We start from the raw sequence: 27,162 nt of genomic DNA, 5'->3' as shown, positions 1-27,162 counted from the left end.
ATATCCCCACAAGGACATGAGAATTCTGGAGGAACAATGAAATGTAACAACAGTGGAGGAGATAACAATAGTAGTGATCACTATTATAGAAGTTTTTGGATCAATGGCATGACAGCAGCAACTATACACTAAACAATTATAATATTTTCAATGTGTTCAGTTGAAAGAGTACCAGTTTTGAAATCAAAGGATCTGAATTTGAATTCCTGCTCTGAAATTAATTTTGGGCAAATTTCTGTAGGTCTCAGTTTTTTCATCAGTAAAATTAAAGAATTATACTAGACAACTTTTAAGGTACTTTTAGCTCTATCATTGATTCTATGATGAGCTAAAATTTCAGAACAATTGTTGGTCCAGAAATTAATTTCATCATCTGTGAAGCCTTAACTGCAAACAGAAATTAAGAAGTCACTTCGTTTCCAAGGTCAGGCTTAATCCATAAATACCTACATATCTTGGAGAAGCAAACTGTGAGACTGAAATATTTTTATTGGAATATTATAGAGTTTTGGGCTCAAGAGAATCTAAATAATCAATAAACACAGAGAACCATTAAAGGTTAGAGCTAGAAATGACGCTGGAGATTATCTAGTTCAGAGGCTCATTTTGCAGATAAATAATTTTAGACCCAGGGAAATTGTTACTTGCTCAGAATCACACAACCAGTGAATGTCAGAGAAGGAACTTAATCCAGAGCTTGGGACTCTGAGTCCATTACTGTACCATATCATGACAAAAAAACTACTACTAGTTTCTGCCTTGTAACAAATGAATTTTCAAGATCAAATAGTGTAGCATTGTCAGTGGTACACTACTTTTTTCAAAAGCCAGTTGTTCTTTTGGAAGAAGGGAGTGTCAATGGTCTATATTCTATTATCTCCTTAAGTTTGTGTGAAAATCTAAGCAATGAAGTAGGCCAGTGGCTCTTTGTGTCATGTGGTGTTTTACTGGATTTTGAAATTGCAAAGGCATTGGCTTTTTTCCAACTTTAGGGGAGTTTGTTGCTTTCCAGGCATTTAGGCATTTAGCCATCTTTTCTTTTTTTTAATTGAAGCATAGTTATGAATTCTGGGAATATGTATTTGGTCTAGCAGCTCTGCGGTTCTTTGATGACTTTAAATGTCATGTCAAGCCTATTTGCAGCAATGAGAATAGTAGGTAAAGATTGGCATTGGCCAGTTCAAGTCATTTACAAGTTAAGTGGCTGTTATTTTTCCTAGGATTATAACTATAGGAACATTGGGGTGAAATATAAAGAAAAGAAAAAGATAAATAGATTTATAAGAACTTGTAAAAATGAGGTGTCAATTCATTATCCTATCTCTCACCAGCTACGCCTAGCTGTCCCTTCAGTCTGCTCGTCTTCAACACTCAGATAATACTTTTAAATCTTTTATTGCTACTTGTATAAAGAAGCAACAAAACTGCAGGGAATGATAGCAACTTTGGAGGTGATGTCTCTGTGGTCAAAAGAGCCAGGGAACACAACAAAGCCAAAAGTAAGAAATTAATTATTTCATGAAAAAAGGGACAGGAATCAATTAATTCTAATTTGGTTCAAAAAAGGTTTTCATGGCCTTTTGCCAAGTATGGGAAGAGTGTCTCTAAAATATACAAGATAATTCGAAGAGGCTATATTTTAGCCTCATCATTCCTCATGGATGATACAAAGAAAATCCTAGAAATAATAAATATTGTGGGATTATTTTTTTAAGGAATTTCTTTATTTGAAGGGTTTTCTATTTCAAGAAAACCTACAGAGTAGCATTTGTAAATAGGGTTACTAACATGCAAAGTTCCCTGAGATCTTAGACATGTTTTATCTACATAGCTAGGCTATAAAGCCTTTCTCTAGGATCCTGTCTGCCTCACTGTGATTACGAAGGCTTCCTTCCTTCACCTTTGTAGAAAGTGGGAGTGCAGTTTTCTTTTGTAGAAGTGGTACTTTCTTGATATGAGCCAAGCATGGTCAACAACTCCAGCATCCACTGTGACACATCTTCCAACATCCAAATTGGAAATTGATGGGGGCCAGCTTCTGGCTTACTCAAATAGTGGAGCAGTCCTGTCAGAAGTGGGTTACCTGCTTTCCTCTACAGAGATTCTTAATTTAAGGTCTCTAAAGTTAAAAATAAGTACATTTATATATACACACATATACATATATAAAATTATATTTCAATGTAATCACTTTTATTTTATTTTATATATTTAAAAATATATTATATGTTCATATATATAAAAATAAAAAATATATATATGTAAACAGTCCTGAGATCGGACCTATATCTTTCACCATACTGCCCAAGGGATTAAGAACCTCTTCTGAAGGATATGAATTCATATCCAGAGTCATATCAGAAAAGTTTTACACTTCAAACCTACTAGTAGGGGTGAGACTGACACTAGTACTTCAATTAGTTCAGATTTGATTTGGGGATAAAATGGAGTACTCTAAAAAGGGAATTTATTTAGCCCCAACATAAGGTATGAAAAAAGGATACAGCGGCAATTCGCTTCCACAGAGACCTCATTTCCATCTGGAAATGGTCTGGTCAACAGGGAAAAGTGGGGTGACTTATGTGGCCTTCACCAAGTTTGAGGAACCCACCACATGGATGGAATATTTTTATGCCTTTAGGTCACCAGGAAGCTCAGAGCCACTGGATGTTTTTGGTTGCTTCTGAACTAATCCTGGTTACAGATTCTATTGCTTCTAGTATATTATATTCTTCTCTAAGATAACCCAGGAAAAATTTTTTTGGGGCATTTTATCCTGTTGTCCCTCAGCTTCCTGCTTTTTTGTTTGTTCTTTTGGCTATATGCTATGGTTCATTGAGTCATTTGGGCTAAAAACCAGACTTTATCTACTTCATGACCCAAGCATGGTCATGTGGTCTTAGGTCTCAGGTGGAATCTACCTGTTTAGGAGATTTGCATCTTGGGAGTTAGGGCAACATTAGAGGAAACAAACTTTCAAAATGGCAGAGCTTCTCCAAAACCACTACTAAAACTTACTCATGTGTTTTAGTCTTCAAAATTTATGACTCCTAGAACACAACTGATTGCACATAGAACTTGGCCATCTGTGCTCGACTTTTAAAAGTTAAAAAAGAACATTGGCCACATGTATTCATTCTTACTAACTTGACATTTCTTATGCCCCAAAGGGATAGTTTGCAAAAATGGCTTCTGAGATCAAGAGTCACATTTAATAGTAATAATTTCCACCTGCTGCCATGTATACTCAGAATATTTGCAAGGGTTTCTTTCTTTCATCCAGGGATCTCTGGGCACTTCACAAAAACGAGTTAATTAAGACTCAGACCCCTTTGAAGTTGGTGCTATATCCATACAGATGGATAAACTGTAGAAGGAAGAGGTTAATTAAGTCCAATTCCACATGATAATTCCATGGGAGAACTAGGAACAGAATCTGGCATAACTACTTCCTAGTCTTATGTAGAAATACTAAGAGATCTCTGATAACCCACTGCTTATAATTCAGCTAGAATATTTTTTTTTCCCCATTTTAGAGAAAAAAAATCAATCACCTTTTTTTTTTTTTTTAAACAACTTACTGGTATCTAAAGTATCTAAATAATTTCTCCATTAATAAAGATCAATTTTAGGGTGGATGTGGTTTATATTACATATGACAATAATATTATCCAAGAATAACTAAATGGAACACCTGGGAATATTTGTTCTTTGACATCAGTATATATTATTGTTTGAAATTAGTTTTCCTCTTCTTTTTCAATTGAGTTGTTATTTGCTCCTGGGCAATGCTAGCTATCTTCCCAAATTAAATTCAGGTTGGATAATGTTAATTTCCTTAAAGTTATAAAAAAAAACAAAACAAAAAAAACCCCTGGTATTCTTCATTTAAAATCTGTATTGTAGAAATACATTGCTTTAATATAATGATGAATAATCAGGTGGCTGGAGCATGAAAGGAAGGACTAGTAGGATTGAATTGGGAAGTGAAAAAGGATTGAAGTGGGAAAGTGAAAGTGAAAGTGAACGAAGTGAAAACTAGTAACAGTCCTCCAAAAGAAAGATTGTTCAATGCTGTTCTTTTGTATTGTTTGCTGTTCACATGTATTGGACTTGATTTCCTGACTATAAGCTCCTTGTGCAAAACTGGCTTACTATGCTTTTTAAAAAATTCCCTATAAATTTTGCCCAGTCTTTGACACATGAGAGGTACTCAATAAGCATTTACTTGTGGGCTGATTGAAGACTTGGTTATATTGGACATTGAAAGGAGTAGGGATAGTGTTTGCCTTTCTTTGTATCCCTACTTCTTGGAACAGGGCCTGGCACATAGTAGGTGGTTAATAAACTCTTGTTGACTTGATATACACATGCACATTGGTAATGGAGGCAACCCAATCAGAAATAGTAGGATTTCTCTGAAGAAGAGAAAAAATGGGGACATAAGATATTCAAAAATAAAATTAAATGAGAGGGAGGATAAAGCAGAGAATATGTGGGGGAGAAAAAAGAACATGGAAAATTCTTAAGTTAAAATAGCTATAAATGGGTCAGGACAAAATCTGATATAAAGAATAATAAACTAAAAAAATTAAATTTCAAAAATTTATTTGTGAGGATAAAGTCCTTTATTTTGCAAATCCAAATTTGTTTTTTTTGGCCAGAGCAGGCAACAGCATACTCATTGGAGGACTGGGGAATAGGCAAAACTAGGTTGTAAAGTGAGAAAGAGTTACTTCTCTACAACATTTTTTCTAGAGTCTAGATTTTTTTCCCACTTCTGCCTAACTCTGCCTGTAACCATGGGCACTAGCAACTCTGCAGCTCTGATAAGAATCATGTACAGTTCTCTATTATATACAATGCATTCTTGCTGCCACATAATTGCAGCAGCTGTATGTACTGTGTATGCTACATGAACAAAATGCCGTCTTGGCTGGAGCTGAAGGAAGCTCCTGCTAATTTCCTCTAAATTCATTCTCTTTCAGTATTCAGATTTTAGCCCTTGGCTCCTTTCCCTTTCTGGAGTAATAAATAGAAATTCACATTGTGTTTTTACCCTTATAGTTTTCACTGAATGGTGTTTTCTCTACCCAAAACATTTAGCAAAGGGTCTGTCTGTAAGACAACCTTCTTTTAAGAAAGATGGGGTGGCTGCTTTGGGAAAGGTCTCATTGAAGTCTAGGCATCTAGGTGGGGCAGTGGATAGAGCACCTGGCCTTCACTCAGGAAGAACCGAGTTCAAGTATGGCCTCAGACTCTATGTGACTCTGGGCAAGTCATTTAATCCTGTTTCTCAGTTTCCTCATCTGTAAAATGAGCTGACGAAGGAAATGGCAAACCACTCCAGTATCTCTGCCAAGAAAGCCCCAAATGAGGTTCAGATGCCACTGAAAAAAATGAGATCCTTTTCCTCTAAGTACAATGTTTTCCCATCTCTACCATAAGGCTATTTTTATCTCTGCCCTGCCACCTCACTGGGATGGTTGAAATGGGGAGTGTTGACTTAGTTTCTAAAGAGCTTGAAGGCCATATAAAAGAGTTTGGGGTCTAAGAGATATTTATGCTGATGGGATTTTGTTGCTTCATCAATGAAGATCACAACTAGAGCTCTTCTAGGCCTTACGGAATAACTTGTCCATGACCTTCATTGCTCCAAATTGATTTAGCATCCTGATATTGAAGGGACAGCATGTTACTGTGGGAGCATTGCATTTAAGAGTCCCAGGATAAAAGTTCAAATCCAAGCTCTTCATTTACTACTTAAATTTGGGCAAATTACTTAATCTGTCTGGTTGTTTACTCTTCTAAATGAGATTGCATTGGATGAACTTTAAGCTCCTTTCCAGCCCTGTGATTCTTTGATTACCTGGTAATGGCATGCAGGATGGTTTATAATAGGGAAAAACTGGAGGTAGAGAGGCCAGCCGGGAGTCTAATAGTAATCCAATCATGAGGAAATGAGGATTTAGATTAGAGTACCAGTAGTGGGAAGTGAAGGGACAGGTATCAGGCCCATTATAATAGTACTGTAGTTTAGGAAAAAAGAACACAGGTTTTTGTATCAGAAGACTTGTTCTGATCTTTTTTCTTAACTGTTGGATAAGTCCCTTGTTTTCTTTAGTTTGGAGTTTCCATCTTTGTCCAGTTACCTAAGATTGCATGATTTTTAAGCTTTAGGGTTCTGAAAAATCTCCGCAGCAGCTAAGTTTTGACTACTCTAGTCATTGGCAAGAGACAAAGGCTTTCTCTTCCCCTCCCCCCCTTTTGCTATTCCTATTTCTTTTGTGGCAACTACAATTTAATAAATTTATTACCTGATATTCTAAGAACTATCTTCCCTTATACATGAATCTCTGTATGTATGTGTGTATATGTAGTTGTTGCTTGTCCTTCCTCCTGAAGAGGATCATGACATCAGGAAAGTGCAGCCATGACATACAAAGGACTTGGATTTGAGTGAGGAAGTATACGCATATGAATATTCTTCACATAAGAAGAGATCCTTACATATCTCTATTTACATAGGAGTGCCTGCTGGTTATCTTAGTTCTATCAGGTCTTTTACCACTAATCAATATTAATTATTCTTTATGATGTACTTTTAAAAAGTGCATTTATCACACTAGAAACTAAAGGGTAAGCAGCAGAATTGTGACCAGGGTTGGACAATCATGGTTTTTTCCCGGGGATTCACAGAATTAGGAGGCTGATCCGAAAATTCCAGCCACAGGCACTTGGGGAGTGGCACTGGATCTAGTCATAGGATACCCTCCCCACACCCTGGTAAATGCCTCTTTGGCAGCCTTCACAAATAACTCAGGGGTTCTCAAACTACAGCCCAGATGCGGCCCGCTGAGGAGTTTATGCGGCCTGCAGGGTTATGGCAAATGGGCTGAGGGGCGGAGACAGTGTGAGCTTTTGTTTTTACTCTAGTCCGGCCCTCCCATAGACAGTGAACTGGCCCCTATTTTAAAAGTTTGAGGACCACTGATTCTAGATCTTCCAACAAACATGGTTCTCAGTTTGGAGACCTCAGACCAAACATCCCATCTTCCTGGGGCACCTTACACCCAAGCCCGTAGTCCTCCCTTCTCCCCAAGAATTCCTAAAGTAGCCAGCACACAAGAACATCCAGCCGCAGGGTGAATGCTGATAACATTTATTAACTGAAAAGGAAACACGGGCTTGAAATGCGTCTGGGAGGATTTAATGACCGTGTGCACGGAGGGGTTCAAAGCTAAGAACGCTCACCAGGCCTAAGGGAGGGCAGTCCTTGAAGCAATGAGTTTGTTAGAAAGTCTCCAGCCAATCTGGGAGGAAGAAGTAGTGGTTCAAAGGAGGAGGATTCTTGTTCAAAAAGTCCTGGGTGCTGGCAGAGAGGAGAGAGAGAATGTGGAAGGACTCTGGACCTGGGGAAGGAAGGAGTCTCAGCCCGAGGTTCACATGCAGATACACTATCACAACGTGGGGAAATGTTTTCCCGATAGCAGCCTGGAAAAGGAACCAGACACTGGCCTGGGGGGAGGGGGTCAGTTGCCAGAAACGCCGGCCGCAGAACCTGCCGCCATTTCATCCTGGAGGGCTTCGTTGTACTGGGATACCCAGCTGGAGGGCTCGCGGTTCTGAATCTTGGCCACAAAGCGAAGCACCTGCATCTTGCTCGTCTCGTGGAACGCTCTGGGTCCCCAGAGGAACTCGTATTCTGGAGGCTCGGTATGGGGGACCCGATTGTACTCCAGGTACTTCTGGCGCACAAACTCATCCTTGACGAGCTTCTTCACGTCCCCGAAGGTCTTGTGCTTCTTTTCCGGGTCCACGCGCAGCTTCCTGAGCACGTCCCAGACCAGAGACTCCCTGGCCGAGTTGCCCTTCATGAAGATGAGGCTGAGGATGACCATGAGCAGGCCCATCTTGGCCACGCTTTCGTCCATCTTCATGCCGTCGCCCTCGAGGCGCTCGAGCTTGTTGATGAGGATGTAGGCGTGGTACTTCTGGTCGATCTCCCGGAGCTGCAGGCCGAAGACCTCCTCCAGGATGTGGCCCGCGCGCTCGATGATCACCGAGGCCAGGTCCTTGTAGTCCTGCAGGATGGTCTTTACCATGTCGGCCCGGCGGATGGGCAGTTTCTTCTGGTCTTTCACCAGCAGGAACTGCACCAGCTCGTTTACCTTTTGCTGGATCTGGGCCTCCGTGCGCTTGGTCGGCTTCTTCTGCACCTGGGAGGACGAGGACGAGGACGACGAGGTGGAGGGCATCGGCGGGGTGGCCGTGGGCCCGGGCTCCTCGCACTCCGCCTCCTCCATGACGTCATCGGCTTGCGAGGGGCCCGCCTGGGCCAGGGCCTGGGCCAGGGCCTGGACGCGGGCTTGGCTGAAGCCGCCGCCGCTGGTGCTGGGGCCTTCGCTCGCGTCGCTGCTGCCGCTGGGGCCGCCGCCGCTAGCACCGAGGCTGCCGCTGGGGCCGGCGCCGTCGTCCTCGCCATCGCCGCTCGCGCGGGGAAGGCCGCGGCCTTTCTTCTGAGACATGCCGCTGCCCGCTCGGAACGAACCCCGGGGCTGAGGAAGCCTCCTGCGGTACCTGTTCGCCCCGGGCGGGAGACACACCCCCTTCTGGAAAGCCTCGGACGGACGGAGCGACGCCGATCGGGCTCGGGCAGGCAGACCCTCACCGGCAGCGTACTCACGCAAGGCCCGGGAGCGTGCACGCCCTGGCGCTTTTGCGTGAGGTGAGGAGGGGGCTCGAGGAGAGTGGGGCCAAGTACGGAGAGAGGCGGAGCGGCGGCGAAAAAAAAAGGAAAAAACCAAAACGAGAGAGAGGCTGGATGCGCGTCCCCTCGCTCCCCGCTCCCCCGCCCGGGCCCAAGTCCGAAGCGAGGCTTCTCGCGCTGTCTCGCGGGAATACCCGCGGCTTATTATTTTGTTTTCTAATCATTTCCTCTCATTTAAGCGGGGGAAGCATAATTAAGAGTAGCTCGGTGAAACCTCCCGAGTGCAGCGTTCTGCTTCACCTGCGCGGGCTGCAGCAGCCTGGCGGGCGGCTGGGGCTGCACCGTGCAAGGCCCTCAGCTTCCTCCTCTGACCTGGGGACCTTGGGCACGCCGCTCCCCCTTCCTCCCCCCCTCCCCGCGCTTCAGTTTTCTGGAACGAGAGGAGCTCAGATGCCCCCTTTCAGCCTTACTTACACCTGTGATTCTGTAGTCCCACGAACTGGTAGAGACTCAAGACCTGGGTTCAAATTCTGCCTCTTATTCATAGCTGAGTTTGAGTGCAATACTTACCGCTCTGTGACTCAGTTTCCTTATCTGGATGAACTTTGAAGTCATACCTCTGTGCTTGGGCAGTTCCGTAATGCTCGGCCCTTATATTGGTGAAGAATAGGTTTAAAGCACTCAAGGTGCTTCCCAGCTCTGTGATCTTGGGCAAATCACCACTTACTCTTCCTGGGTTTCAGTTGTAGAACGGGTGATTTTTGGAATCTCTTCTAGTATCTACTATATTAAAGGCACTGGTTGTACAATGACTTTTTTTTAGCTTTAAAAAAAATTAATAGCTTTTTGTTTTAAAATATATGCAAAGATAGTTTTCACCATTCACTCATGAAAAGCCCTGTGTTCTCTTCTTCCCCCACCCCCTGCCCTGGAGAGGAAGCAATCCTATATGTTAAATATGGGCGGTTGTTCTACATGCACCGCATACATTTATCATGCTGCACAAAAAACATCAGATCAAAAAGGAAAAAAGGTGAGAGAGAGAAAGCCAGCAAACAACAGAACAGGTGGTCCACATTCAGTGCCCGGTCCTCTCTCTGGGTGCGGATGGCTCTCTCCATCCCTCTTTGGAGCTGGCCTGAATCGTCCGCTTGTACACCGGCCTCCGGGTTCTACGTGGCCTTTGTGTCCAGAGAGGTCTATGGTAATCAGTCATCACACGTTACACATATTATGCGCCAGTCACGGTGCGAAGCACAAGCGCACAAAAGGAGGCCGAAGCCCTTCCCGCCCTCCCTCAAGGAGCTGACAGTCTAATGAAACCCATGTGCTTGAATTTTTATTTTTTTAATGTCTAGGAACTTCGCAAACATCAGCATTTCCTAATGCAAAGAATAGGAAGAGAGAGCTATGCATGACACTGAATCTTTCTTATAATTTATTTTTCAAAATATTTAACTTTAACAGAGTAGTTCTAATGCTTTCTTGCTTGTCTGTGTCCTCTTAGGAAATGATGCTTTCTTGTGTTTTTTCCTCCATGTTCTTCCCCTCTCTATCCCCATTCCTTCCTTAATTCTTTCCCTACTTATCCTCCAAGATACCTTTGTTTTTCAGTAGACCTTTGCAGTCTCATCTCCTATTCATGTATTTATTCATTCATTCATTTATTCATTTGTTTATCTATTTATTTTTGCTTTTGGTCCCAAGGAAACTCCTCTCTTTTAGAACTCCAAAACCAAAGTTGGATGAAGTCTTTAACGTCTCTGACTTCAGTTTGCTCATTTGCAAAAGGGGTTTAAGCTAGCAACTAAAAAACTTGGGATCCCACAATTTCATAGAATGTTATATAACCACAACCCTAGCAAGTACCTAATGGCCATCATGTTCACTAACTTGTCATAAGCCTGGGTAAGTTACTTAACTTTAGCCCACATAGAAGCCTCCTCTCTAAAATGAGTTATAACGCCTGGCTTTGAATCCTGGCTCAGCTGACTTCTCGGACTGGCTTAAATCCTTAACTTATCTGTGCCGTAGGTCCCTCGTATGCAAAATAAGGTTATTGGACTAGGTGATCTCTATTGTTCCGTACAGTTCTAAAAACTATGATCTTAGTTGCACAAATATGTGTGCATATATTGTATTTAACATATTTTTAACATGTTTAACATAGATTGAATTACTTGCCATTGAGGGGAAGGAATGTGGGGAAGTGGGGGAGAAATTTGGAACACAAGGGTCAATGTTGAAAAATTTTCCATGCTTATGTTTTGAAAATAAAAAAGCTTTAATAAAAAATTATGATTTTAAGATGCTGTGACCTCTTTTAAATTCTCTCTCTCTCTCTCTCTCTCTCTCTCTCTCTCTCTCTCTCTCTCTCTCTCTCTCTCTCTCTCTCTCTCTCTCCCCCCCTGTCTGTCTCTGTCTCTGTCTGTCTGTCTGTCTCTCTGTCTCTCTCTCTGTCTCTCTCTCTCTCTCTGTCTCTCTGTCTCTGTCTCTCTCTGTCTCTCTCTCTGTCTCTCTCTCTGTCTCTCCCTCTCTCTCTGTCTCTCTCTCCCCCCCCTGTCTGTCTCTGTCTGTCTCTGTCTCTGTCTCTGTCTCTCTCTGTCTCTGTCTCTCTGTCTCTCTCTGTCTCTCTGTCTCTCTCTCTGTCTCTCTCTCTGTCTCTCTGTCTCTCTCTCGGTCTCTCTATCTGTCTCTCTCTCTCTCTCTCTCTCTCTCTCTCTCTCTCTCTCTCTCTCTCTCTCTCTCTCTTCCCCATGTCCTTCAGGAAACTAGAAATAAAAAATGATTTGTCCCAAGTCTGACATTACCCACCTATTGCTTTTCATAACCACATTAAGAGAACAACAGATTTAATATTTATTCATTGAGAAATAAGAAAAAGGAAGATATAAAAACATTGCTTAGAAAATTAATTAGATACGAAGCTCAAGTAGATAAAGGCTGTAAAATGGAAACAGATGTCACAGAAACTGTTTCCTATAGCATTAGACAACTAAGCCCCATTTGGTCTTTTCTGGACTTTACAGGGGTGAAGAATTCCTATCTGTCTTAATGACATTGTAATAGATTTCTTTCTTGTATGAATTTATAATGTGTGCTTCAAGTTTTAGAGGGGGGTTAGTAATCTGGGGTACACAAACTTGTTTTGAGAAATCTTTTAATGACTTTCAATATAATAGTTTTTCCTTTGCAATCTATATGTTTTATTTTATATATTTAAAAACATAAAAGTCCATATATTTCACCAGATTGCTGAAGTGGTCCACTATGTTAAAAATTGTTAATAACCCTTGCTTTGTGGGGAGGCTGCTGTGGTTTAGTGGTTTAGTGATAAAATGTAATTTGGGTTTACGAAGTCCTGAATTTTATAGTCCTCCCCAGCTTTGTTTCCCTGGGCAAATTACTTAAACCATCTAAGACTCAGTTTCCTCATTTGTAATATGGAGACCATAATAGCATATGCTTTACAAGGTTGTTGTGAGGATTAAATGTAATAATTTTTGTAAAGTGTTTTGTAAACCTTAAAGTTCTTTTCAGGTGTTGATTATTATTATTATTATTATTATTATTATTATTATTATGACTAGATTTCATCATAGAAAACATAGTGGGGCAATATACCTGGAGCAAGCCTTTCTGAAGTAATGTTCTAAATAAATAAACAACAATAATTGTAATAACACTCTATATTTATAGGACCTTTCATCAGGGATCTCTTAGCACATTATTAACATTAACTCATTAATCCTCACACCATCCCTAAGAGGCAAGATTAAGTTGCAATGATTATTGCCATCATTATCCTTCACAAAATTCCAAGCTGTACCATGGCTGAGTTGGTACACTCTGGGGGATTTTTGGGGGGTAGGGAGTTGAATCTTTTTGCCAATACTATTAAACAATGTTTTAATTTCTCCCCTTTTCTTATTCCTCAATGAATAAATATTAATACTGCTATTCTCTAATTGTGGTCATCAGAAGCAGAGCATGAGTAATTTCAGACTTGGGCCAAATCTCTTTTCGTCCCAGTTTCCATGTTGGAAAGACTCCATATAGATCCAAGTCTCTGAAATTGAGCTCTGCTTTTATTTTTAAAATATGAGTGATGTTTATGACTTCAGCCCTTATCTCTTTAGGTAAGGGCTGGAGAAGTTTCACTCTACATGCAGCATCCTGTTTGTTCTGATACCATTTAAATGTGAACAGTGTCCTTAATACCAAAGCATTTTGAGCCTCAGTGCAATTGGTTTCATCGTTTACATGTAACTACATGTCAACCCTTGTGTTGTGGAATTACAGGTACAGTTCCATCTATGCATCCCTAGAGCTGACACCACCTCAGTACCCCTGCTTACGAAGAACTAGGTCACCTCATATATTAGGAAAAATAATCACCAATAAGGTAGGGAAATTCACAAAACCAAGACCCATTGATTTGACAAAGTTGAAGCTCAATTTCCCAGCAGAATCTGATGAGATATGAAATTATACTCATGTACCTAGTTGTACTTTCGTATGTTTAAGTAGTAGTTCTTCTTTTTCTTAGTTTCAAATTTTCTCCTTTTCTCTTGCCCTTCTCCACCCACTAAGAAAGCAAGAAAAATGAAAACCTTAACAAATATGAAATTTTTCTGCATTAGCCATTTTCCATGAAAAAAGCTATTTAACTTAATTTTGTTTTTTAGTATTACCATGATATACTTGATATTAGTAAATATTTAACACAGAGATATTCAAACTGAATATGGAGCAAGCCTCCAATTAAATCCTAAATTTGTGTTAATTTACATCTTGATTAAATAGAAGAAAATCTTACACATTTTAACTAAATAAAAGCATGAAACTATTTTGTGTTCTATTGCAAATTGATGTTTGTAATTTTAAAGTTCAATTGTCTTTTTAATTGCTTTTTGTTAATATATTTATTATTTTTTTGGATCCCTCTTTAGTCTTTATTTGTCACTTTTAATTGATTTATTTCATTACATTAACATACTATAATTTATTATCCATGTAGCTTGTTTCCTTTCTTTCTTACAATTACAAATAAAACTGCTGTAAAAAATATATACATATATATATGTATATTTGAACAGATGAATCCTTTCCTCCCTTCTAATGAAACTTAAATAAAAAAGTTCTAGCAAGGGGATTGATTGTACTGGGTCCACAAGGATTATCACTTTTGTGTGTTATCTATTACTATTATGGTTTTCAAAACAACTGCCCTTTTCTATATTCTTAACCACAATATAATAGATTTCTTCTTTCTCTGTGGTTCTACAACATGGACTTTTATTCTTTTTTTTTATTTTTGCTAATCTAAAGATTGTAATCTGAAGTCGTCCTATTTGCTTTTCTTTGATTACTAAAGAATTTAAACATCTTTGTTTATGAATTTTTGATGCTCTTTTCTTATTTATTTACTTAGTTTTTCTCATTTAGTTTATAAATTTCCTCTTTTTGTATTCAGTGTTCAAGATGTTTTGGTGCAGAATGGGTACACCATGCTTGCCTGATTGAATATAGTGGAATAATTTACCTTTGTTGTGAGAAGAGGTGTGGGGGATAGGAGAGTGAATGACATAACTGAGCAGTGGACAAAAGTATAGAGCAATAAAGTAGATGAGAAAAAGTTTTTTTTTTTTTAAATATCATACTAAGAAGGATTTTAGTTTCTGAAAAGTATAGGGTATCTTGGTGATTTTTGAAAGCAAGGATCATTCATCCAAATCCATTCTTTTATTTAATAAATACTATGTACAATATATAATAAGCTAAGTATGCTCAAGGATATATAAGTGAATAAAGATTATTGTTCCCTGTCTTCAAAGGGATTGAAATTTAACATGGAGGATATTATTAGTGTATAATGCAATATATATGAAATGCCATGAGAATGGTACAAAGAACTATAGGAGTTGAAATCAGTTAAGATAACACTTGAGACAGTGATGATCCAGGAGACTTCGTGGAAGAGTTCATATCTGAATTTAATCTTGAAGGACAGAGAGGGTTTGGAAAGGCAAAGATGGAACGAAGGACATTCCAGAGAGGGTGGGCATCACAAACAAAAGAATATTTAATGATGAGCCTGATCCCCTATTCCTATATCTCTCTCATCCAAGAGTTCTTAACTTTTTTTTGTATCATGGACCCCCCTTTGGCAATCTGGTAGAACCTATGAATACCTCCTCAGAATTATCTTGTTAAAGGCATAAAATAAATTGTATGGAATTATAAAGGAAGCCCATTACATTGGAATAAAAATATAACTTTCCCACCCAAATTCAAACAACTCCTAAAATCTATCCACAAATTCTTTTGAGCATCTATGGACCCCAGGAGAAGAATCTCTATTCTAGTCTCTATCTATAGCTGGGGCCATAACTCTTATTAGAACCCATTGATCCACAGCTACATTAAAATAGCTTTGCTGCTTGTAATGTTTTGATTTTTGTATCCCAGTTTTATTAAGTGGATGCTCACTTTGTTCTTTACACCATGTTTCTGCCTAGCTCCCTGCTTCCCTGGTGACTAGATTAATGTTTTTCCTTTGCCACTCTGAGTTTGAGATACTGGTGACTCTGTTATAAATAATAGATGATAAAGAGCAATGTAGGGGGGCTGAAATGAAGAGGAGATGAAGATCTTTGGAGTTGAGATGCTCAAAGATCTGTGAGCATCACTAGTGTGATTGTTTTAGTCCATGAAGACCATCACAGAAGGTAAATAGAATGAAAAACTGTGGGTCAAATACTGTGTTGTCAAGATGGAGGTCAGGACAGGATGGTGACAGATATTAGTCATTTGCTATGGTTTATTGGATTGAGTGGGGGATCAGATGAGATTATTAAAGTTTGGATAAATTTAATTTTGAGACTTGAAATGTTTGGACCAAATGGAAGTCAAAGAATCTGATGGTCACTCTGGGAATATTGCGCATATGTAGAAATGTCAGGAGAGTTTTTTGAGGAATTCAGAGGAGGTCAAAATGGTAATTTTGCAGTAAAGGAGATAAAGACTCTTGTAGAATTAGCAAGGAAGGAAATCAGAATTTATTAAGCACCTATTATATTGTCAGGTACTGTGCCATGTGCTTTACAAATTATACCTCACTTAATCCTCACAAAAACCCTGTGAGGAAGTTGCTATTATTATCTCCATCTTAAAAATAAGGAAGCTAAGGCACTTCTAGGTTAAATGACTGGCCCAGGGTCATATAGCTATTAAGTATTTAAGGTGGCACTTGTACTCATTTTCTTGATTCCAGGCTGCCCCTTATTTCTAATTTCTAAAGAAACTAAAATGAATAATTCATAGAAAAAAGAGAGCTCTATGAAGCTCAGGATGTATCCAATTTTAATGGAATTTAGTAGGTATCTCCAATCACTGATTGTAAATCTTGAATTGGATGTCCTGTAGATATCTTAAGCTCAGCATGCTTAAAAAAAAGAACTCATTATAGTCTTTCCATTTTCTGAACTTCCCCATTTTTATGAAGTGTCTCACTATATTCCCAGTTACCTAGGCTTGCACCTGAGGTGTCACCCTTGACTTCCTCATTACCTGAATAATCAATCTTTCTCTCAGATAACTGCCTCCCCCTTTTTCCTCTCATACTGGTGTCCTCCTGAGGCAGGCCCTCATCACCTCATACCTGGTCTACTGCAGGACCTTGCTGTCCCAAGCCTCTCCCCACCCATTTTTCACTTGGCTGTCAATTTTTGTTTTCCTAAGCACTGCTCTGACCATATCATGCTCTGGGTAAACTCCACAATCTCCTATTACCTCCAGAATCAAATATAAAATTCTCTTTTTTTTTCTTAAGCCCATCACAACCCATCTCCTTCCCAAGCTTTCCACATCTTTAGTCCCATCCATGAACTCTGTGATTCCACTGCCACAGTTCTCTTTCCTATTCCTTCATCCAGACCTGCAGTGCTCTGCCTTCCTGTCTCTGTCTCCTGGCTTCCCTGGCTTCTTCACCTGCACTGTCTTTTACTGAGAACTTTCCTAGTCCCCTTTCAATGAAATGCCTCCCCTCTGAAGGGGGGAAATCTGAAATTCCCTCTTTTTTGTCCTGCCTGTATCTTGTGGATCAGTTGTTTGCATGCTCTCGCCCTCATCAGATTGTGAGCTCCTTGATGGCAGGAACTATCTATTTGCTTTTCTTTGTATCCCCAGTCCTTAAATATGAATATTTCTTAACTTGACCCAAAGGAGAAAACTAAATTTGGGGGGGGTGTAGTGGCAATGAGGTACAGAAAAAGAAAAAATATTGAGGAATCTTGGAAAAATTATAAAAATTTAGACAAAAATTAGAAAGGCAAAATGGACACCTAAGCTGTCATTAATGAATTTGAAGGCTATGAATAGAAAAGTGATTAGAGACATGGTGATATAGCAAGGAAAAAAAGACCAGTTGTTAACATAGAATGAATTTGATGAAGTAAACATTTTATGAGTTAATTTTAAAACAAAAAGGGGTAAAGGAGGATAGGACTGGAGGCGGGGGATGAGAACTCTTACCACACAGCTTCAATTTTCTCTTTGAAGAAATTGACAAGATCTTGGGTAAAGATGGAAAAGTAAGGAGGTGTCTGAGGAAGCCATTAGGAGTCAAAAGTGGAGAGGAGTCATCTTGGGTTGTAGGCGGAGGGTTCAATCAGACAAGCTATTTAGCAGAGAGCATGGCAAAGTTCAAGAGAGAAATTCATTGAGGTTTAATAATTATAGCATATACAGTAAAAGATAAATATCTTCTCTATATATTACATCATTGTTAAATCTCAGGAATTTTAAATATAATTAAGATTTAATAACTCCTTAGATTTAATAATATAGTTATTGCATGGGAATTGTCTACAAATTATTATAAACCTATTTATTTAGATTTACCACGCAGGCAATAAACTGTGTGTATTTAACTAAGGTGGTAAATCTCAGCATACACGATATGTTATTATATAGTTCACCAAGTTAATTGATCATTAAATTCATTTAACATGATGTCAACTAAAAGAAGTCTTGCCACGTATAACCTCTGTTTCAGAGGTCTCCTTCTGATACTGAAGACGGGGGAAGGCTTTGCTTCTCTAGCTTACTGAATTCCCCTGGAGCACTTAGAAGAGAGCCTCAAGTTCTAGTCTAATGCCTTCCGAAGTATGGAAGATGTAAAATGACTGTCCAGGGTAAGACGTTTAGACGTAAATTAGTTTTTTTTTATAATCCCAAATCCAGGTCTCTTCCTAGGGCTCTATGCTGCACCCCTCCCCCCCCCCTCTCTCCTTTCTGACACGGTCCAGATGTTAAGTCAGTCTTATTTAAAAGGCTCAAAGAATGAACAATTTTGGTTTTTTTGGTCAGTTATATCAAATAAGAATCATATTAGGCCCTAGGGACACAATGCCTACTGCCAATCCTTCCCCAGAAACCTTTATAATTTAAGCCATTTACAGGAAACACCTTTTGTCAATCCTCAGTAAATAAATCCCTTTTACCTCTTACTGTTTCATATCTTTCATATTACTCCTCCAGTCTATCAGATGACAATTTGTGTCCTTGTGTGCATTTCTCAACTGCTAGAGCCCATCTCTGTTCCTCTTCATAATGTCCTGGCGTGAAACTGGTAACATTTTCCTTTTTTAAAAATAATTTCTTAAATGTGAATAAAATCAATTGGGTATTAAGCTTGAAGGGACAAGTTGGGTGGGGACATTTCCTGAGAAGGTTCCATTCTAAAAGTGTTTCTAGTCTGTGTACTTGAAAGTTGGTGCCGGTCACATCACTATGGCACAGTAGAATGGGGGGTAGGATTAGAATCAAAGGATGTCAGTTTGAATCCTGACTTCCACTTGTGATCTATCTGGCTCTAGGAGTGAGACACAGCCTTTCTATGCTGCATCTGTGAAATGAGAGAGAGGGACTGAATCCTCTCCAGGATCCTTCTGGTTATCCCTTCTCATTGTTTTATGATGACAGTGTTCCGGTTTGTCACCCTGAAAAGTGCTGCTTCCCCTCAAAAGTTGGGGAATACTTCCTGAGCAACACTCCCTGGCAAGGCTATAGAGGACCTGACCTGGAATTTCCTATATAGCGTCCACAAAGAACCCTAACCTTAGTGCCAGTTTTAGCCTCCTGGGAGCAAGCCCAGCCATTAGAAGCACTTGGGAGCTTCCTAATTCCTACCAATTGGGACTTGGGCCCCATGTAGCTTTTTATATCACTTGCCTGGCATGTTGCCCTGGGCTGGTCAATTCTGAAATAATTTTGACACTTTTTCAAGGAAATGATAGCACCAGGATAGCAGAAAGAAGCAAATGGAAGGCAAAGGTATTAATTCAGTCTGGAGTGGCAGGGGAAGAATAAGGAGTTTCTGGACTGAGGCAAGAAATTCTTAGACCGAACAAAGGACTGGGTTTAGAGTAAAAAGTTGCAGAAACAGAAAATGTGGAGTAGTGAGTTCTAGAGTCACAATGAAGAACAGACTTTCTTCCTTGATACTATGAGCAATGGATTATACAAATTGGGGAGCTGGGGGATAGAAATAGGTTGTTTTACCACCCTAAGTCTGGAGTGAGTATATGGAGCAGCTGCAGATGGTATGTGAATAGAGAGCTGGGTCTAGGGTCAGAAAGACCTGACTTCAAATCCAGCCTCAGACTTAATAGCTGTGTGACTATGCAAGTCATTTAACCTCTGTTTGCCTTAACTTCTTCATCTTTAAAATGGGAGATAATAATACCTACCTTAGAGATAATAAAACCTGTCTTACAGAGTTTTTATAAAGAGTAAATTAGATAATATTTGTACAGTGTATATATAGACACTATGAATGTTGTTGTTCTTATCATTCCTGAGGAAGATGAAGGGTAGTTTCAGAAGCTCTGGATTCAGATTCTTTCTCTGTGCAGTGACTAAGGCAATCACTTAACCTCAAAAAGCTATTTGCTCATCTTCCTAGTGAGGGAGATTTCCTTCTAGACTAGATCTTGTTGTGTTGGAAAGGTGATGTCATGACTTCCAAGTGAATTGAGCCATCTGGGCCGAGTAGCAAGATATGGATCAGGATAATTTGAGATGGCCCCAGATATAGTGGGAGTCTTGGCTTTTTTTACACTAAAATCTTTCCAAGCCCCAGTTTGTCTGAGGCAAAGCCTAATCAGTAATTAAGACTAGAAAGAAAAAAATGAAGCTGTTTTCTTTAAACCTGGTAAAAAAAATTGAATACACACATACACGTGTGTGCATGTATGTATATATACTCTGAGTCATCACTGCCCAAACTGACCAAATGAGGCTTGGACTGGAACTTAATGTTGGCTAATCAATGAGAACCAGAGTAATTTAGGTTTGAGGCAATGTTCTTAAAAAAAATATAACCCATAAACTTCAAAATATCTCGCAAAGTTTCAGTGATCAAAATTTATATTCCTTGGGGTAGAGAACCTGAAGGTAAGGACATGATTCCTTTTGTATATAGAGGAAAGAGGGATGGCAGGCAGGCGGAAGAAAGGGAGGGAAGGAGGGAGGGAGGAAGGGAGGAAATAGGGAAAGAAAAAGGGAGGGAGGGAGAGAAAGAAAGAGAGAGAAAGGGAGGGAGGGAAAGATGAAGGAGAGAAGGAAGAGAGAAAACAGGAAGTGAGGGAGGGAGAGGGAAGGAGAGAGAGAAGGAGAAAGGGAGGGAGAGAAGAAGGAAGGAAAAGGAGATAGGAAAGAAAGAAAGAAGGAAAGGAGGGAGGGAGAAAAAACAGAAAGAAAGAATGAAGGAAGAGAGGAAAGAAGGAAGGGAGGAAGGAAGAGAGAGAGAGGAAGGAAGGAGTTGTGTTGCACAACTAGAACTGGTCAACTGGGTCCCCAGTAGGGTAGCTATTACTACTCACAGATTGTTATTTGGCCTTCATTTTTGAGGAGAACCATGACATAAGGAAAGCAATGCCATGACTTGCAATGCACTTGCAAGCTCTGGAGCTATAATCTATGAAACTCTAGTGTGGTAGAATCATTCTGCAGTGACTACAACCAAGAAACATCCATGGGATTGAAGGGGGTTAGGGGAATTTTTCTTAACTCTCTTTGGCCTTGAGTATGTCTTTTTAATTTATTTATTTAGAAATAAGTTTTGCTATGTTCCATGCTTTGTTAGGGATGTATTTGCAAGATTATGGACACCTGAATAAAAGTTACAAATGAGCCAAAGTCTTATGTTCTTAGAGGAAAGCATGGTTAGGGGACAAAATAAGCCATGTTCTCAGAGAAGTCCCTGGGCAAGAGCATGAGCCAAAGAAGTAATTATTAAGGGGCCTCTGAGACCAAACATAGTGATGAAAGCTTAGAGTTTCAATAATGAACCATGTATTGCTATACTATTTTCAGAAATAGTCACGTTGGAAGAAATTGGTTTGTGAAAGAGATGACTATTTCCTCACTTGTAAATGAGGGGATTGGGCTTAGTCTCTAAATTCCCTTCTATCTCTAAATTTGAGAGCCTCTGATAAATGTTGAGTGGTGTTAAGAGTTTTTTATGGGCTATAGTTTTCAAATGGCTATAAAAGTGAATACCCTTTGATCCAGTAGTGCTGGATGGTGCTACTAATGGGTCTATATTCCAACATAAAGGAGGGAAAAGGATCCACATGAGTAAAAATGTTGTAGCAGCTTTTTTTGCAGTGGCAAAAAATTGGAAAACGAGTAGATGCCTGTCAATTTGGGAATAGCTGAATAAATTATGGTATTTGAAAATAATGAAGTTGATTTTTAAAAAGGCCTGGAAAGATTTACACAAATTGATGCTGAGCAAAACAAGCAGAACCAGGAATACACTGAACACAGTCACAGCATAATGATGCAATTTTCAACTATGAAAGACTTGGTTCTGTGGTTCAGTGAACCAAGGCAATCCCAATAAACTTTGGATAGAAAATGCCGCCTGCATCCAGAGAGAGAACTATGGAGACTGAATGGAAATCAACACAGGCCATGTTCACTTTTTTTTTTTTTCTCTTGTGGTTTTTCCCTTTTGTTCTGTTTTCTCTCCCAACATGATTCACAAGAAAATCTGTTATTTTTAAATTAATATACACGTCAAAAAAATAAAACAATGTTGATATGTATGTGACAAGTCTTTCTCCCCAACATGCATCTTTTCCCATGTTAGTTTATACAGAGTCATTTACACAGTCAACTTCAATTCATCTTTAGATCCTGTAGTTTAGGAACAAGATGGAAAATGGTGTCAATATAGTTCTCAGCTTCTTAAATTGTGGTTCACAGTCTCATATGGAATCTCATAAATGTATGTGGGGGTTGTGAAACTGTAATTGATAAGTAAATATTTTATTTGTTTACCTATTTTATATATCTATGAATATGGAATCATATAAAAATTTATTGGGTGGAAAGGGGTCATGAGTAGAAAAAGTTTAAGAAACCATTAAGATTACCCAGGGAGATTGGGCACATGGCTTTATTTCCTTACTAGACCTCTACTTTCTCATTTGTAAAATTATAGGATCTTAAGGTTAGATAACTGCAAAGGTTGCTTCCAGTTGAAAATCTATGATACTATGAATTTAACTTTTCTGTAGAGTTCTCCCAGAAAGCTTATCAAAAATATATTAATAATTCAATGAATGTGAAATGTTTTCTAGCTAAAGACCTGCCAACTCAGAAGTTAGGGACATCTCTTGTTCATCACTCATTTACACTTAAAAAAAATTAGGGGAAAGTAAATAATGAAGAATCTGCTTCCTTTGAGAATGTTGCTCCGTGGTCATAGAGTCCACCATTTTTGGTGTTATTATTTATATAAATATAAGCAAAATGAGTAAAAAGAACCTATCTGAGGCAGATGTTCCTCTGTAACTTGTTTTCTTAAGCAGCTGGTGCTACAATGGAGTCAGGAGGTCTTTAGACACAATAGCTTTGTGATGCTGGACAATTGCTTACTGCCTCAGTACCACCTACCTCCCTGGGTTGTTGTGAGAATCAAATGAAATGTTATTTGTAAATGGTTTATTAATCTAGTAGTTGGCACATATTCGGTGCATATAAACACAGATTTCTTTCCCTTCCTCTCAGAGACTTGCCTGGGGGCCCTAAATGGTTAGCCTTGGTCATCCTGCTATTATGTGTCACAGGTATGACTTCCAAGTCTTCCTAACTCTAGGGCCTGACAGGAGTTAATAGGCTTCATTAAAAAGCTATAAAATGAACTTGTTTTTTAGAAGAGCTAGATTTACCATAGAAAAAAATACCCTTTTACACTCCCCAATACTTTTTATTATAGAAATAAAATGTGGCCTGAGAATAAAAAATATTTAAACTATGGTTAAGTGTGAATATAATTATAATACCGTGACTCTATCGAACAGTTTATATTTTACAAAGTACTTTCTCATACATCCTGTTATTTGATGATTAAGATTAATATTAGTATTGTGATTTATATCAGGGTTGTGCTAGAACCTGCTCTAACTAGCTCCTAAAAGCCAGTTGTTAAATTTTCATTAGGAGCACTTATGTCTTAGAAATTGTCAAATGCTTCAAATCAAGGTTTGATTTATTGTTTTGTTGGTCGTCTAAATTTAAAGTGGTGGAGAAAATGCTAGTAAGGGAGATTAAATATAAAAGTGTCAAGTATAATCTTTTTTCTTGAGATCCCATTGTTAAACATTTACAAGTATACTCCTGCTTAAGGTCTATTCCTTACCTTGACATTGGGGTGATAAGTGGTGATTTGTAATCTTAAAATATAGGTAATTTAAAAAGTGTAATGTTGTCTGTTTATCCTACAGATGTATTTTTCCCTTTAAATTGCCCAAAGTAGTTTCATGCTAAAAGACAATTGACATCTGTATTCATTTAACTTCAAGAATATATGTCAACATAACCATTTAAAAATTCATCTGATTCATTTTATAAATTTATCAATATCAACTTATTACAGGTTTGTTTAAACAGTTTCAGTATTTTGAATAAAATGAGAGGGGAAAACATCAAACAGAGGAAAAGACTGTCTTTATACCTTTTGTTTATTCTTTTGTTGAAGGGTTTCTCTTCCTTTTCTTCTTTCTATTAAGATCTGTAATGAATACATAGATCTAAACCTTTATAATTGGTGTTTGACATTTTGGTGATGTATCTTTCTTAATTTAGTCTAGTTTTTGGACAACAGGCAAATGGGCCAACCTTATATCTCTCAATCAGTAAACATTGTCATTCTGTAAACATCTATTAAGCACCTACTGCATGCCAGGCACCCTACTAAGTGTTTTGGATAGGAAAAAAAAAAGGCAGAAGACAGTTCTTCTCAAGGATCTCGAAGTCAAATGGGGAAAGATAACATGCAAATGTTATTCTAAAACTTTTTCAGATGTTGGAGTTTATTGAGAGCAATATAAACAACTATGTACAACAAAAAATTATATGTAGCATAAATTGTTCCTAAGCCTTTTCAACTTTGAATGTGCCACTATATACTGAAAGATATTGCAAAAGTAAAATATCTGACTTTTCCATTATATTTAACTTTCATGAAAATTTATTTACTGTATACATAATGATCTATATGAATGGAATTTGTTAACTAAACTACTTGTATAAACTACATATATGGTGTTCATTGGGGATTTATCACAAGCAGATCTTACTACACACTTCTTGTTGACATTATCACCTACTGTGCTTCATTCACCAGCATCTCTGTGTATTCTGTGCCCTGCATGAAGTTACTTCTAGCACAGCAGGAAATGAAAAGGAAGGCATTTTAAATCAAAACAAATAATTATCATCCTGGTCCTTGGGGAAAGGGTGAAGTAAAGGAAGTTTAAGTAGCAATTTTTATACTGTGGGAAAGGGGCTAAATATCCCCTCTTCTACACTTCTTCAGTTTCATTATGATCTCTGTAGGACTCTGGACCCCGATATACTCAGCCAAGGTCGAGCCCTACAGTAACTGGCCCATTTCCTGCTCATTGTCTCATTTGTTCATACCACCTATCGAAACCTTGAGAATTTATATAGCATATTTTGTGCATTTTCTCAAAAGGGGCACTGCACTGTTACTTGAGCATGGATTATGTGTCAGTGTGTATATATGAATAAATTATTCTACTAAGAATTAAAAACATCATGAAATCAGTTGGTTGCTCAGTTAGAATAAAGATAGAATGACATCAAGATAATTGTTGAAAATATCTGAAGCGTTTTTTGGAAGCCACATGAATTCTTTGAGGCTATCATTCGATATATCCTCTTGATTTCCTCTTTACTGACATGAGGTTGGATGACCCAATGTTCTTAGTATCTTTCTATGTGTCTTGGCATATTTAGTAATTCAATTTAATAATTTAATAGTTTTCAGTTTATTAATGCTGCTCAGTGCATTACATGCTACATTCAGGCCAGTGACTCAAGTAATTTTAAACTATGAAATAGTTTAAATATTCAGTCTTTTCATTATGAAACTAGTGCTACTGACCCACTGTGGATTCTGAGTCATGTTTTAAATAGCACTGAATCATCCCCAGCCTTGTCACTTTGTTGTCCCCTTCTAACCAAAAGACACACAGTTTCAAGGTGGCTGATAGATTAAGGATTCAATCTTTGGGTAAAGAACGGAGAATTTTGGTTTTGTTTGTTTGATTTTTAAAATTAGGGTGATACTAATATAGACATTGATTGCCTTCCTTTTTTATTAGGGAGAAACTTTTATGCTTTGATTTGGGGTTCAATCACAAATATAGTTATTACTTGTCTGGAGCCAGTTACAGAGATACTCACAATGAAAGAAAGACTTGAATTTGAAGGAGAAAAAGTGGACATTTAGGATGAAGATAGCTGTCTGAACCTGACACCTATGCAAAGGGAGAGATTGAGGTGAAGGGGAGAAGAAATGGTATCCTAAGGAACAGGACCAATCTCATGCCAAAAAAAGGATCCTAAGAAGCAATGAGGGCCTGGCTTGAAATTATGAGAGGCAGGTCGAGAATCCTACTAAAGAGCTTTGAAGGTGAGAACAAGGTTTTTAAATGGGACAAGATAGTTAGAGAATAAGCCAAAGGATGGATTAGAAAAATGGGTTATATATTTGGGAGAGGGAGGGAGAGACAGGAGTTAATCTCAGGGCTTGGGTGTCCTTGACTGTGAAAAGGTGAAAAGAGAAACCAGTGGCAAGATTATGATTACTGAGGATTACTGCTGGGTTTGTATGCTGTTTGGTAGCACAGAGAGGGGAGAGATTTAGAAAACTGAACCAGAGGAGAAAACAGGAGGCGAATTATGCACTTCATTTTAGTTCTTTTAGTGAGAAGGTTTGCAATGGGAAATCATTTATGAAGTTTCAAAAAAATTTTTTTTACATACTGAGGGATTGTCAGACACAAACACCATTTCCAGCAAGGATTTGTGGCATTGCTGTAGGTAAGTTGCATGGAAATGTTTACCTGAATGTTCAAAGCAGTGGAAGTTTGAATCTTGTACAATACAATTAAAATGTGTATTTTAGTGATAACTGAATCAGAAACAAATATAAAGAGAAAAATGAGAAAAGAGGGGGAGGAAGTTTTGGACTGTAGACATGCTGTGAATTAATTTGCTAGGTAATAACTGTGATGTTGATATAGATACTCTTTTTTATGGTTAGCTGGGTTTTTTTTTTTTTTTTTTTTGAATTGCATATCCATCATCTAATCCTGAATTGGTATGAAGGTCTTTGACACAATTTAAAAGAATAAGTGATCTATGATAGGATATAAATAGTATTCCCACATGTATAGTCCAACAGAAATAATGTATGTTGAGAGATGCCTTTGTTCTAGGGAGGATTGTTTGGTGGGAATAAGTTTTGATGGCTCTACTCTGACAGGCAACCTCCTTATGATGCTTTCTGGGGATTAGCAATTGATCTTTTTAGAATGCAGTTTTCTGAATCATTCTTGTTTTATACTTTAAAAAAAAAAACCCTACATCTTTAACTGAAAAGCTTCCTTTTCCTAGTAACAAACCTATCAGTTTTCAGGGGAATGTCTCTTTTTTGGCAAATCCTAAAATTCAATTCAGAATCTGAAGCACTGGATTCAAAGGTCAGTCCTCACTGCTATTCCTAGTATGTCATTTCTTTGAAACAAGCTGATCACAAAACCTGGGTGTTTAGCTCCTGGACATTTTGGGGGAGACTAGACTCTTTAAGGATTCAAAGAACAACTTTGAGATCCAGTTCCTTCCTGTACAGCCTCCTGAACCTAGATCAGATAATCATATTATCATTTTTGCATTTATGTTCCAAGATGGGGTTATAATAGTAAGAACTTTAGGAGGTGCTGGGAAGATTATTAATGTCTATATAAAGTTCTTTGAAGTTTGCAGAGTGCTTGCTATTATTATAATGAAGAAAGTATAATTCTCTATCATGTTGCTTTGATAGTTATAGAACACTGCATCCTGCG

At 38.6% G+C, this 27,162-nt stretch overlaps 1 protein-coding gene and 1 long non-coding RNA gene across 2 annotated transcripts in view; one reads left to right on the top strand and one right to left on the bottom strand.

The window, feature by feature from the left end:
• Positions 1-27,162, top strand: part of LOC141542537 (uncharacterized) — a 220,607-nt gene that overhangs the window by 62,031 nt on the left and 131,414 nt on the right. The window lies entirely within an intron of this gene.
• Positions 7,147-9,073, bottom strand: LOC141543448 (non-structural maintenance of chromosomes element 3 homolog). Its single transcript, XM_074268704.1, has one exon. The coding sequence runs from the start codon at positions 8,526-8,528 to the stop codon at positions 7,533-7,535; it is 996 nt and encodes a 331-aa protein (XP_074124805.1). The 5' UTR covers positions 8,529-9,073; the 3' UTR covers positions 7,147-7,532.

This window comes from Sminthopsis crassicaudata, chromosome 5 (assembly GCF_048593235.1).
Source record: "Sminthopsis crassicaudata isolate SCR6 chromosome 5, ASM4859323v1, whole genome shotgun sequence".
Taxonomy (NCBI): domain Eukaryota; kingdom Metazoa; phylum Chordata; class Mammalia; order Dasyuromorphia; family Dasyuridae; genus Sminthopsis; species Sminthopsis crassicaudata.
The sequence above is the reverse complement of the archived record's forward strand: the minus strand, read 5'-3'. Positions and strand labels throughout refer to the sequence as shown.

Bases quoted from the DNA above. Each gene is read 5' to 3' on its own strand.
- LOC141543448 (XM_074268704.1), bottom strand. From the start codon at position 8,528: ATGTCTCAGAAGAAAGGCCGCGGCCTTCCCCGCGCGAGCGGCGATGGC.